This window comes from Typopeltis vanoorti, chromosome 6 (assembly GCF_054136105.1).
Source record: "Typopeltis vanoorti isolate ZY-2024b chromosome 6, IOZ_Tvanoo_1.0, whole genome shotgun sequence".
In the NCBI taxonomy this organism is placed as follows: Eukaryota; Metazoa; Arthropoda; class Arachnida; order Uropygi; family Thelyphonidae; genus Typopeltis; species Typopeltis vanoorti.
The window spans coordinates 93,121,707-93,136,270 of record NC_143554.1 but is presented as its reverse complement, the minus strand read 5'-3'; the positions used below and the strand labels follow the sequence as shown (position 1 = coordinate 93,136,270).

General features: G+C 36.3%; 1 protein-coding gene across 1 annotated transcript in view; it reads left to right on the top strand.

The window, feature by feature from the left end:
* The window catches only part of LOC150105711 (prolyl endopeptidase), a 156,013-nt gene that overhangs the window by 74,586 nt on the left and 66,863 nt on the right, over window positions 1–14,564 (top strand). The window contains exons 10-11 of the mRNA XM_090395028.1: window positions 45–149; window positions 8,057–8,137. Coding sequence (XP_090251154.1) covers window positions 45–149; window positions 8,057–8,137 — 186 coding nt within the window. The remainder of the gene's footprint in view (window positions 1–44; window positions 150–8,056; window positions 8,138–14,564) is intronic.

The window sequence follows — 14,564 nt, the reverse complement described above, 5'->3', positions numbered from 1 at the left end:
ATTTTTATAATGTATTGTTGACAATTGATTTCTTCTGTTTGCAGAACATACTTCAACTCCATGAATTGAAAACAGGCATGAAAATAACAGCATTTCCTCTGGAAGTTGGAACAGTTACTGGCTATTCAGGCCGTAAGAAAGATACAGAGGTGAGAGAAAAAAGTGCTTAATGCATTCTTATACAGTGCACTCATCTTTTAACTAATAATTGTTTGGTTATTATATCTGTATATAGATACAGGAAAACCTTGCTTAATGCAATTAATTAATTCATCAATTAATGTGTGCTGAGCGAAATCGTGTTAAGTGAATACAATAAACAATAGAAATAATTATAATTCATCCATCTGTTAGCGTAAATTTGGGGGAAAAAATTACAATATATGCTATATTAGAGGATAAAATCATCAAAGTTAATAAAAATCAATTGCTTAAATTTTTATTTAATGTCTAAACATTTGATTGAGCTCCTTTTTTTATAAACAAAATTAAAGATGTTTGAATCGTGCTTGACTTTTTCATCTTGTCATGCAATTTGCGATAGTTGGTAATTGCTTTATCAAGATTTTGACAGATTTCGAAGCTTCATTCCATATCAGGATCACCATCGAATAAAATTTCCATAGCATGCTCAATGTGATTGAAAACTAGTGGAAGTTCTTTTGCAGTTAGCTTCTTAGTCATGACATTCTCTTCTTGTTCACACTCCTTATCTTCTTCTTCATATGCATGCTGTTCTTCTAGTTGAAGGAGATCATTCTCACTTAAATGTTCTGAATGGAGTCGAGCAAGTTTCTCACATCTTCATTATCCAGTTCATTAAATACAAGTTCTTTTCCAATTGTGATGATTTCTTCAGTTAATGTTAGATCTTGGATTTTGCACACGATAAACTAATATAGGCTTGAGTTTAAAGTTGTCTTTTGCATTGCTTCCTAATAAAAGTGTAAGACAATCTTTAAATACTTTGTATCCTGGTTGAGATGCTTCAGTTTTAGCTAGGAAAGTTTTTATTGGCATACACTTCCAAATGAGACCAATTTCATCGACATTGAATATTTGCCGATTGTCAGCAAATGAACCCGATTAATCACCCTCCTGAATTATCCTTTGGAATTCTTCAGGAAACTTGGCTGCAGACTCTATATCAACACTAGCAGATTTCCCAGTTATTCTTAGGTTATGCAGTCCAGTTCAATTTTTTAAACGGTCAAACCATCCTAAACTCAAATAAAGCTTTCACATTCCTCTTGAAATTTGGTCTCTTTCAATGCCTGAATATTCCCTGTACTAAGAGGTATTCTTTTTTAGTTATAATCCTCAATCCAGAGTGAAAGAAGATGTTCCATCTTGATCATTAAATGGCTTCTATTTTGAGTGATCTGCATGCTTGAAGAAGCAGTAGCAACTTTTCCTTGTTTTTTTTGTATTCTTTGTTCTTATTTGATATAGTCCAAACTGTAGACTCGCTGTATCCCAGGTCTTGCACGATCATTGTATTACTAGCACCACATTCATGTCTTAATGACTTCCAGCTTTTCCGCTTGCTGCAGATTGGCGACAAAAAATTGTGCATAATGTATAAAAATATTGTGTTAACTGATTAATCATTCACTTAAAGCAGGAAATAGTATCATTTCACTCAATCGCACTAACTGATTATCGTGTATATCGAATTTGCGTTAAGCGAGGGTCAGAAAATTTGTATTTTGATCCGTCTTTCTCTCATCCAGAGATTTTTATTAATAAGATTTAGCACCTTTTGGCTTCTTGTATATGAGATATATATAGCTTCTGCATTACTTCAACCTTGGTATCTCTCCTGGATCTGGTTCCCGCTGATGAGATCTCAATAAAGGTCGAAACTGGTGTAGGTAGTTGCCCTTTCCATTATGCATAGCATTTTACATGTCCAGAAGGGGATATTCTTTGCATTTAGGGATACATACTAAGGCAAGTGATATGAAGTCATTAGCCACTATATACAAGTAGCTCAGACGTGAATATATTTCACATGCAAAACATTGTTTGGTTTCTTTGGAAAAAGTATTAAAAACAAAGTGCAGTAAAATCTCAATTTAATGGACCCTGATTCAACGGACTTCGGATTTAATGGACATAATTTGACAAATAAATACAGATAATGAAATAATTAGTAAAAAAATAAATAATACGATGGTTAATCAGAAATGATCGGCAGTTTATAAATTACATCTTTGAATATGTTTGCGTATATTTGTGATATTTCGTGCACATACGTATGCTTTGGTTCGGTAACATAGCGTCAGTAACATTACTAGCACAAAACACGTGGTGTTTAGGCTGTTGCTGGAGTAATTTTTAGTTGAACCGTTATTAATCATTATTAATATCAGTTAATATGGGTTAAAAGAAAACGAGTAAACTTGATGATAGCACAGAAACTTGAGTTAATAAGTAAGTTGGAAAGTGGTGCATCTGTTGCTCATGTTTGTGAACTTTACTGGGTGAAAAAGCAAACGGTTTCGGACATATGCAAAAATAAAGAGAAATTTACTCAGATTTTGCTAAAATATAGTGTTGAGAGCTCCAAAAGTGGTTTCACTGTGGCAGATAAGAAACATGCGAAGTTAGCCAAGCATAACAATTTAGAACAAGGAATTTAAAGTGGTTTGTTCAACAGCAATCTAGTGGCATTGTTGTTCGTGGTGTTGAACTAAGGTCGGCCACTGAAAAACTGGACAACACATGGGCATACAGTTCCAGGCAAGCGATGGGTGGCTTTGGCACTTTCGTAAACACCATGGCATTACGAATAGGCAAACATGTGTGAAGCACTGAGCACAAATATTGAACAAGTCGAGCCCTTCAGAAAATACATCAATGAAGTCATTGAAGCTGAGGGTCTTATTTTGCCTCAAGTTTACAATGCAGATGAGACTGGCCGGCCTGTTCTATCCTGCTGTTCCCGAAAATACCCTTGCAAACAAACATGAGATTAGCACGCCTGGCCACAAATTAATCAAGCAGCGCATTCAGCCCTACTTTGTGCTAATGCCGATGCCATGCATTGCCTCAAGCCGATGATAGTCAGAAGAGCACAAAAGCCTCGCCCTATGAAGAATATTATGAACCAGTTGCCTATCATCTATTCCAGCTCAAGGAATGCCTAGTTTACAAGTGACATTTTTTCTGATTAGTTTTTCAATGCAAAGTTACCAAGAAGAGTTCCTAAAAATCTCTCCTGAAGATGTAAAAGCTATTTTACTTCTTGATAATGCATCAGTCCATCCTAATGCTGAGAAGTTGGTTGGTAGGAATGGAAGAACAAATGTATCTTCCCTCCAAACACCACTTCTATAATACAGGCTATAGACCATGGAGTCAATATTGCCTGCAAGAGGTTGTATAAGAAGAAGTTTCTTGAAGACGTTATGGTTGGGAGAATGAAAACAATCCCAAAGAAGATACAAGAGGAGCCAGGACACTTCAAAATTTGTGCGCACACAACATCAGTCCACCACCACCTTTAATTTTGCTGCCGTTTGGAAGGAGATAAAGACTGCAACATTGGCTAATGGCTGGACCAAGTTATTGAATGGGAGTGAACCAGAATATGATTTCAGATGTTTTGAAACCTCTGATTTCTGTGAAACTTTGATGCAAGCTGGTTATAATATCAGTGGGAATGACATTGAACAATGACTAGACATCGATGATAGGCGACCCAGGCTACCAAATTCTCAGCCAGGAAGAGATTGTTGAAGATGTTCTACGTGGCGATCAGGAGGTCAACAACGAGTAAGAAGAAGAAGTGGTTCCAGCTGGTCTGAAGCTATCAGTGGTTAGAGAACACATGGACGGCATCATTTCGTTCATAGATGCATCTTCAGATCCACAGGTGATTGCTTATTACGAGCATTTTCGACAATTTCGATCGTTAATTATTAAGAAACAGTATAAAAGTGGAAAGCAACTGAAATTTGATGCTTTTTTTCAAGCCCAATCCTCAGTAAAATGGTATTTACATAAAAATGTTCTCATTAAAATATATTAATACTGTACCACTGAAAGTGTTTTGTTTTCAATACTATTCCTAAGATTCGAAATTTAACGGACTTTCGATTTTACGGACAACCCTTAGCCCCTAATGGTCCATTAAATCGAGAGTTTACTGTATATAATTTCTTGAGTTTTTTTTTCTATGTATGAAGGTGTGTTGCCAGTATATTGTGTGAGCACTTTGGGTAAATGTTTGGCTTATTTTATGTGGGTGAATCCACTGGTGCCGACTATGATAATTTCGCATCCCAGGCAGACTATATGTGTGATGACACTGTTTTTTTTTTATATACATAAGTACTTTCTAATTGTATGTTTTTTTTTCAAATTATTAATAATTTCATAACTTCATTATTTCTACTATCATTTTTATTCACTCATATATGCTATATAAAAAAGAACCAAATAAAAATGATTACAAGCAAAAATTATTGAATTTACACTAATTTTAATTTAATCAGTTATAATTTAGATTTTTTTTCTTGATTTTAAATCTGCAAAAGCTTGATTTTAAAGCTGCAAAAATCTCCTCATTGTCGATTGCAAATATGTTTTGATAAGTTTTAATTTGCTAAAACTTCTTTCAGCTGTTGCTACTGTTATAGGAATTGTTAGCAAAATTCTCAGTGTGACCCAGATATTTGGAAACTATATTCTGCAAATCGCTTACATTTAAAAATTGTAAACTTTCTAATGGTGAATTGATATTTTCCAGAAGCAAACTGTCATTTTTTAATTTGAAATTTGTGAATCATTATTTTTATTATTTTTGGAAGGAGCGCAGGCTCTAAGAACCTAGTGCCAGCATTAGTTTTGACATCCTGACGTTTGGCAAAACCCTGGGCAGGTGCCTGATCAGCCTGCCCCTTAATCCAGCACTTGGTGAATCAATGCCATAAACAATGGGACCTAATGGCACATTTTGTTTATTGATTTTTGGTAGCCCATACATTTGGGTGTGTGTGTGGGGGGGGTCTTGCATTTTATGGTTTTAGTTTGTAACTTCCACAAGCCAACAAGTGACCCTTTTAAGGAGCCTTTCCAAACCTCAATAAATTTGGATGCATGAGACTCCCCAAATTTGGGAAGCACTTATTCTTAGATCTCCAGCCCAGTGGCAAAGACTACTCAATTAGTCCACTGAGAGGGTCCATTTAGAAATCTAGATCCAACTTTGGTTGCCTTTCTTTAGTCTCATTTGCCCAGTGTTAGTCCCTTTGTGCACATATCATTGTTCTTGTGATTCCTGATAATGATAATGTAACATTGCCGAAATATAGGAAAGTATTAATTAAATTTAATATATTTAATACAGTAATCCCTCGATTAGTGCGTTTTCGATTAGTGAATCATTTTTTTTTTGATAATCAAATTTGATTAGTGCGCCTATATACATCTTAAAAATAAATGTTACAGATTTTAAAAATTTTCTATCTATACATTTTTATGGCTAACTATTTAAAAAATCACTCACCAGAATGAAATAATTTAGTTACTGATTTAAAACATTTTACAAAGTTATTTTTAATGGCATACTACGCTACTTCCATTTACACTATGTATACCATGTTCCAAATTTTTACCGCCAAAATTTATGTCGTTTGCTATAGTACGTCCACAGATTCGAGACCTTTAGACACTTCTGTGCATGTCATGAAAAGGAGAATCCATTCCGATAATAGGGTAATCAATCTGTCTTCTGGGATGAATTGTTTATTATTACACATCAGAAAATTAACTTCTCTTTTATGATCATTGTAGTTTTTAAAGTGATAACTATTTTGCTTGTATAACAGTTGGGAAATTTTATCTATAAAGCACGTGGTTTCTCGTGTTGGCGACCAATTCGTATGTCCTTCATTTCTTTCTCTCCTTCAATGATAACTTCCAAGAGTTAATTAAATCTCATTCTGAAGAATTGAGTGGTTCCGACCTGCTAAATTTAGATGCGCAGCGGAAAGATCCCGAAGAATATGAAGAAAATTTAACCACTGATAGTCAGCCAAAAGAGATTTCACAGAAACAATTTGAAAATATTTTTCGTACAATTGAAGTTTTTAAGCAGCAATGCTTAAAGGCTGACCCTGATGAAGAGAGAAGCAGTAAAGTTTGCAGAAGAGTAAAAGAGGCAATAGGACCATACCGTCGGTTGTATGAAAAAAAAAGAAACAAAATTCCCTCCAAACTTCATTAGCTCACTTAAGTTTTAAATTCGGTTTTAAAACTATGCGGGATTTAATATCCCCTTAATTTAAGTAATTCATTAGCTCAATTCTTTTGTTAAGAAGTAGAATAATAAAATTTATATTCTGAATATGTTTTATTGTCTTTCAGCTTCATGATTTTCCTTTAACTAGGCCTTGAGACATACCTTAATTCTTTAATAAAAAAAATGAAGGTTCGAAAAAGAAATTTGAGGAACGAATTATACTTTTTCCCATGGGTTATTGTATTCGATTAGTGCATTTTCGATTAATGCGCATGTTTTAAAGAATGCATTAAGCGCACTAATCGAGGGATTGCTGTATTTTATATACATTGTTATTTCCTGAAAAATAATAGTTAAGTAGCTTAATTGTTGAAGATACACATACCGGCCACTGAATTAGAAATCTTTATGCAGATGTACATAGATGTCTTACAGCGTACACCCAAAATACTTGGTCATGTGTGTCACCATGTGTTCTAGGCAACCATTTAAGAATGCTGCTGGTTAGTAATTGTCAGTAGTGTTGATCACAATGGGAAAAAACAAATGATCTTTTGAAGTTCGATAAAGGGCTTATTGTTGGTGGTTTTCTGACTGGAGATGTGATTTTGAAAACAGCAGAGCTGATTGGTTTCTCAAAAGTGAGATATCTTAGGTGTTTAATCAGTGGAAAAATAACTACGTTGTTTGTCTGAGAGACGTAGCTGTGGTCCTAAGATAGTCTGTCAAGAACGATGTCACCATCATCTTGCACAGACAAACAGGACTTTCTCTGTGCAGCAATTGACTGAAGCATTTAATGAAGACTGTTTCCAACTCATATCTCAAGGAATTGAAGCGGATTCCATATAGGCAGTCTCATGCCCATGTGGAATCCATTGATTTATGCGAAGAACTGGAAACTCTTCTATAGTGATGTCAGGAACATTGTGACTGGACATTAGAAGATTGGAAAAAAGTGATGTGGTCTGATGAGTCACGGGCATGCCTTGTTCTGTACTGACAGCAGGCAGAGAGTTTGGTGACCATCACAAAATCCAGATCTGAACCCCATTGAGAATGTAAGGGACATGTTAGAAAATCAGATCTGGGAGCAGTGTTCTTTTCCATCAAATCTGAGCCAGTTAAAAGATTGTCTGGTGAATGCCTGGTTTATTGTAGACATAGGTGCAGTCTAACACCTTGTGGAATCTATGCCAAACCGCATATGTGCTGTTTGGAGGCCCAATATGGTATTAAATAAAAGTTTCTAATTCAGTGGCCAGTATGTGCACTTCACAAGCAAACTTTTGTTTGCTCATATCTGGGTAAAGAATTAAAATAGGAATATAATTTCTTGTCTAGTAACTTACTTTCTGGAAAGTGAAAAAAAAAACTTCCATAAGAATTATCTATGTTTGGTAATTGTTTCATGTTTAGTTTTTCAAGCATAATTTTATGGCTTTTTATTTGATAATGACTAGAAAACATTTTTGGGGGAAAATAGTTTATAATTTAACATATAATTGGATTGGCCTGCTCTGCATGAAAGATTTTTTACAATGTTTGATATGAAATGATTCAGAATTTCGAGTTTCTGTGATCTTCCATTTTGATATTCATGACTTCAGATTAAACTCTAAAATATATTTTTAGTGTATCATGTAAACATGTGTGTATGCGGATATGCACATACCCTTGAGAATGTAGACAAGTAGGTATATTAATGTGTATTTTTTTCCATATTTTTAATCTCTAATAAACATATTTGATATACACTAACAATACTTTTGGATATAAGTAAAGTTTTTTTTTTTTTTTGTATAGATTTTTTATCAGTTCATGTCTTTCTTGACACCAGGAATTATTTATCATTGCGACTTATCCAGAGATTCTCTACAACCAAAGGTAAATTATTATGTGTAAACTAAATATTCCATCTATGGTATATGATTAAAAAAATTAACATTTGTATACATAGAGGAATTGGCATGTGCATGATTCATGTTAGAATGACAAAGAATGAAAATTTAAACACACATTTTATTTTCATTCAGTGCTCCAATTAGTTCATCATCATTGTTTATTCATAACTTAAAAGTATGAATAGCAAAATATACAGAAATATGGATGTAACAACTCTTGGTGGAAATAAGTATTCAGTGAAGGTGAGCTAGGTGCAGTACCTTGGTGCAGTTATTGCCAGTTGGTAAATTTACTAATACGAGTCTCATTGTTTTCATTTGTTGGTCTGTAGGGAGCAGAACTGCTAAGTGATGACCCAAATACTTCTGTTGGTTTTTCTTAATTGATTCTTATAGAAGTATTTGCTTGTTTTCTTCAAGAATGAATGACAGTATTGGGAGTATGGTCTTGTTACATGTCCTAATACTGATCAAATGTATGTTGTCCCAAAGCTCTTGATGATCGATTGCATATTGAGGGTGGTTCAAAATTCCATGTACAAACTTTGAGGGGAAGTAGAGAACATCAAAATCAACCATATTCACATAGGAAAGCATGACCAGAAACACCACCTGAAAGTGATAGGTGGCACTGTTCGCCAGCACTCCAGGTGAGCAATTGGGGAATCCTCGTTCAAGCTTTCGGCATCATACGAAGAACATGCGTCATTTTACGAATGCTGAGATGGCAGACATGCACCTCATTTATGGGTTAGCTGAGAGTAATGGACAAGCTGCTTCATGAATGTATCGCGAAAGGTACCCAAACAGATGTGTACTGCATCACCAAATGTTTGCACATTTGCATCAGAATTTGTGTGACTATGGATCATTCAGGGATCACAGGCATGATGGTGGGTGGCCACGATTGACGTGAAATCCCACCAATGAAGAGGAGGTGTTGCATGCAATGGACAATAATCCAGAGATAAGCACACATGCCATTGCCTCTAGGAGTATCTCGATCCAGTGTATTGTGCGTTTTGCACTCTGAGTCCTTATATCCATTTCATCTGCAATGGGTCCAGTTACTGATGGCCGGAGATTATCCTTGACATGTGGAATTCAATCAGTGGTTTCTGCAGAAAAGTGCCATAGACCTGGATTTCTCAACTTGTGTTTTCACGGATGAAGATTCATTTACTTGCAAAGGGGTCTTCAATCACCACACTGTGTGATTACATGCTGCACAACAATGCTTTGCCATTAATGTATGGGCAGGTATTGTCGCTGACTGTTTAGTTGGCCCATACCTGTTACCACCTTGACTGGACTCCTAGAAGTATCGGACCTTTCTGGAAGAAGTTCCTGGATTAACTGAACAATGTTTCAATGACTGTGCATCAGCAGATGTAGTTCCAACACGACGGGGCTCCAGCCTATTTTGGCATTTCTGTGCGTCAGTATTTGGATGTCTCGATGGCATTGTGGACCCGTCACATGGTCCCCATGCTCACTTGATTTATCGAGCATTGATTTCTTTCTGTGGGGGGGACCCTTAAAGCCATGATGTACGAAATGCCTGTTGCCTCTGACATGGACCTCGTGGCAAGAATCGCCATCGCCGCTTCTAATATCTGGGAAACTCCAGGTATTTTCGAAAATGTATGGCAATCAATGCGTCGTTGGTGTCAGGCATGCATCACTGCTAATGGTCGTAACTTTGAGCACCTGATGTGAAATCATATTATGTATCAAACTACTATTGAACTGTTTAGTTATGCCTAATAAAGTTTTTTACACTACATACTGTCTTGTGTTATTTCTGTATCTTTGTGTCCCTGGTGGTATTTCCGGTCATGCTTTCCTATGTGAATATGGTTGATTTTGATGTTCTCTACCTCCCCTCAAAGTTTTTACATGGAATTTTGAACCACCCTGTATATGCAACCTGACTGGTGGTTTTGCAGACAAAATTTGATGTTTATTGGTGATGAGTTTAATTTATAGATACTAATTATGAAACTGAGCAGCTTTATACTTTTTTTTCACCACATCACTTAGAATGATGATGTACAACCCAAGATATTGAAAATCTGCTTTTTCCACAATATAGTTATTTAATTTAAGGTGTTTTGAATTCATTCACACTGCTTGCATTCACCACCTCCAGAAGCAAGCTTATGTGATTGGAATGCTCCAGATTCCTGACACCAGATGGGTTCTAGCATTATAATGTAACCATAGAAAATATATATGTTTGTTTTTTTAATTAGTGCTACTGTGTAATTTATGTTAGAATTTCTTCATAATATAATTTTAACTCAGTGTACAGTGTCTGTTTGAGTTTGTGGGTGTTAGTTAATGCTATATTGTTATATATTATTATGGTGCAGCTAATGGCATCAAAGTGTAACAAAACAGTGACAGCCATGATATCAGTGTTCACGGAATTTAGTTTTGAAGAATGTGCATGCAACCTATTTGCTGTTGATCATGAGATGTTATGAAAGTGAATAGTTTAAGTGTGAATGAACATTCTTCTTGAATGTTCATGAAAAAGTAAGTGTATCATAGAGAATAAAGAGAGAAATGTGAGGGTGAACAAATTATGAATGATGGGAGTGTGAGCGGGAAAAAAGATAGTTTAAGCGAAAAATGAGAATGGTGAGGTTGCCATAATGAATAAAATATGAGGGTGGTCTGAAAAGTTCTTGGCCTAACAATGAAAAAACGAATTTATAATTTCAAAATTGTTTTTATTTTTCAACGTAATTTCCCTTAAGATTAATGCATTTATTCAAGTGATGCTCCAGCGTCATTATCCCGTCCCTGTAGTTGTTCTCAGTAAGATATGCAACATACCCCCTCTACAGCTGCAGTCACCTCTTGATTCGAAGAAAAACACTGACCAGCGAGGAAGAGTTTTAGTTTTGGGAAGAGATAGAAGTCAGAGGGAGCCAAATCTTGGAAATAGAGTGGATGTTCCAACAATTCATAGTGCAGATCTCTTAATTTTCCCATTGCCAAAACACTTTTGTGGGCAGGTGCATTGTCCTGATGAAAGATGATTTTTTTTCTTCTGCAAACCAGGTCTTTACTCACGAATTTTTTCATCTAGTCTGGTTAAAAGAACAGAATAATATTTATCCTTTTCAAGATAATGAATAAACAAAATGCCTTTAGCATCCCAAAACACCGATGCCATGACCTTTCCTGCTGATGGAACCGGCTTTGGCATTGAACAACCGGCTTCTTTCCACTGTTTTGACTGCTGTTTGGATTCTGGTGTGCAATGGTGAATCCAGTTTTATTCTTGTTAAAATGCTCCAAGCACTGTTTAGAGATTTTCGTGTGAGTGCGTTTTTGATCTGCTGTGGGCACCCATCTTGCACAAAGCTTTTTCGTATGCTATTCTTCATGCAAAATATATCCTACACGTTCTTTTGAAATGCCTATAGTCTCAGTAATTTCAGGCACTGACTCGCCGGTCATCCAGTACCAAATTGTGCACTCGATCAATGATTTCTGGTGGTGTTACACTTTTTGGGCATCCTTCACATGGATCATCTTCAAGGCTGGTACAGCCACGTTTAAACGCGGCAGCTCATTTCTTAATTGTCGAAAATAATGATTTATTTGATTTAATCATTTTAAATCAAATCATTTAAATCATTTTGATTTTAAATGATTTCTGGTGTTGTTACACTTTTTGGGCATCCTTCACATGGATCATCTTCAAGGCTGGTATGGCCACATTTAAACTCTGAAGCTCATTTCTTAATTGTCAAAAATGAAGGAGAAGAGTGCCCATAAACTTTTATGAACTTCAGACAAATTTCTTTTGCCATTAAACCTTCTTTTACAAAGAATTTTATAACCACATGATACTCAATTTTATCCATTTCAAGGGATACAGACAGCTCTAAAAACAAACTACTTGATAGAATGACTTACAATTTCACATGGATGCTTCTTGCCGATAGTGTTGCCATCTATGGTCGAAGCTGAGAACTATTCAGACCACCCTCATAATGCACTTTCATGGAGTCCTATATGCTACCTGAAGGTACATATTAGGTATTTGGTGATGCTGATGATGACTTCATAGGACATGAGCTAGAGTGAGTGGAGAAGCATTTGGTGATGGTGTAGGAGAAAAGAGAGGTGAAAGGGGAAGAGTAAGCAGGACACAGAGTGAAAAGGAAACATGGCAAATGCTGTAAGGTGATTTCATGATCAATAGTGTGTCTGATGAGTATCATGAAATTACTTTTGTCTTGCAAAAATTAAAGATGTCAGTGATGCCGTTGGAATGTAAAGAGAGCATATGAAGGAGTTAATAAATTTTGGCAAGTATGAAGAACTTGAAAGGTAGTAAGTATGAAAAGAGATATGATATGAAAGAGTTACTATGTGAAAAAAAAAAAAAAGTGAGAAAGTAAAGTTTGTGTGTTGCCAAGATTATATTAGTGGAATATAATGTGTTTTTAGTAAGGATATAGAAAATAGAATAGAAGAGAGTGGATATTGCCAATACAAGTGAATTGAGAAGGGTGATGATTGTAAACAGTTGAGGCATAGGTTGTTTAGAAGGAATGGTATTTTTTAGCTATATGGAATGAAGTTGGCGAATAAAAGGACTTCTGTATAATTGATGGACTGCACTTGAATGTTTGGAGTAAGTTGTCTGAGACAGTTTTGTTCAGTAAGAGAATGGAAGTACACAATTAGAGGGAACTAAGGTGTGTGTGTGTGTGTGTGTGTGTGAGAGAGAGAGAGATGAAATGGCAGGATGAAGGTGAGCATTCAGCATTCTTTGGGCAATCATTGAAGTGAGTGAATCAGTGAGAAAGAGCATTTACAGTTTGTAAAGTCTCAGTTCACAATAGGGATCTAAAAGATTTCAAGGTGCATGTGTGCCTAAGGGAAAAATTGCACTTCATGTATGCCTCACCCTTCTTCCTAATGCCAGAAGCATTAGGAAGAAGGATGTGGAGTTTCTGACATCAGTTAACATGACTTGGCAAAAACATTTAGGCATTAGTGAGCCATGATTGATGAAGTAAGGAAAATATTCACAATTCAGAAATCATTTTCCTTATCTCCAGACTTTTTTTTTTTTTTTTCCTATTCCTTAGAAAAGAATGAATTGAATTGCTTATTATTAGTGGAATATAATGTGTTTTTAGTGAGGATACAGAAAATAGAATAAAAGAGAGTGGATATTGCCGATACTAGCAGTACATTGCATCCAACAAGAGTAGAAATTAAGCAGCAAGGTAGGATCAAGTGAGGCAGTGCTGAAGCTACACTGTGTTGACAAAAGTATTTGGGCATGTAGTTGTGGTAAAAAAAAATGTATTTTAATTACATTTCTAGTACTGAGTGGGACCCACCTTTGGCCTGAATGACAGTAACTATCCTTTGGGGCATGCTTTCAACCAATTTCCCCTGATACGCCGCAATGGGAATATTCTTCCATTCCTCACGCAAAGCTACTCCCATTGCTGCGACATTCTAATGCATCCCAAAGATGTTCAGTAGGGTCGAGGTCTGGACTCTGAGCTAACTAATCCATTACTTTAATATTGTTTTGTGGAAACTAGTCTCGGACATGCAATGCAGTATGATATGGAATAACACTGTCATACTAAAACATGCAAGGGTCACTGCTGAAGTACTTCCACAGCATCAAAAACATGAAGTTCTTCAGACTGTCCAGGTAGCCTGAAGTACTTCAGACATCATGGTTTTGGGCACATCCACCAATGGATCAAATCCCATCCAACCGATACACCCCCCCCCCATACTAATTACTGAACCTCCACTAAACTTGGCAGTTGAAATGATGCAGTCTTGCAGGAACCATTCCCCGGGTAATCTCCAAATCCAAACACGATTATCAAAGCAAACCATTTGGAAACAATGTGAAAGACACCAGTCCAAACGTTTGACATTGAGGGGGGGGGGAATTGTTTGCAGCAGTTCTGCCATGGTAACCTAAGGCATGCAACTCTTTGCAGACAGTTCTAGCACTGACAGATGTCCCTGCAGCATTTTTCAGGTTAACTGCGAGATCTGCCACTGATTATGAGCAGGATTCTCGAACATTCTGAGACAGAGCTCGTTGATCTCAGTCAGTGAATGTTGGTGGCCTTCTAGGGTGTTTTCCTGCTGTGGTAGCACCACCAACTTTCCTACAAATGACATAAACAACAGGGGATTTTGGTATACTGAGACAGGTAGCAATGTCACGGACAGAAAGACCACTGATGTGACACCTAACAACCCACATTGGAAATCTGTCAGTTTCAGCTGAACGTGGCATCTAGTACATTGCAAAACATGCTGCACATCCCACCTTTTATTACCATCCTTACTCAGATACTCCCTAAATATTTGCATGTAGTAGGATTTGAAATTTGCAT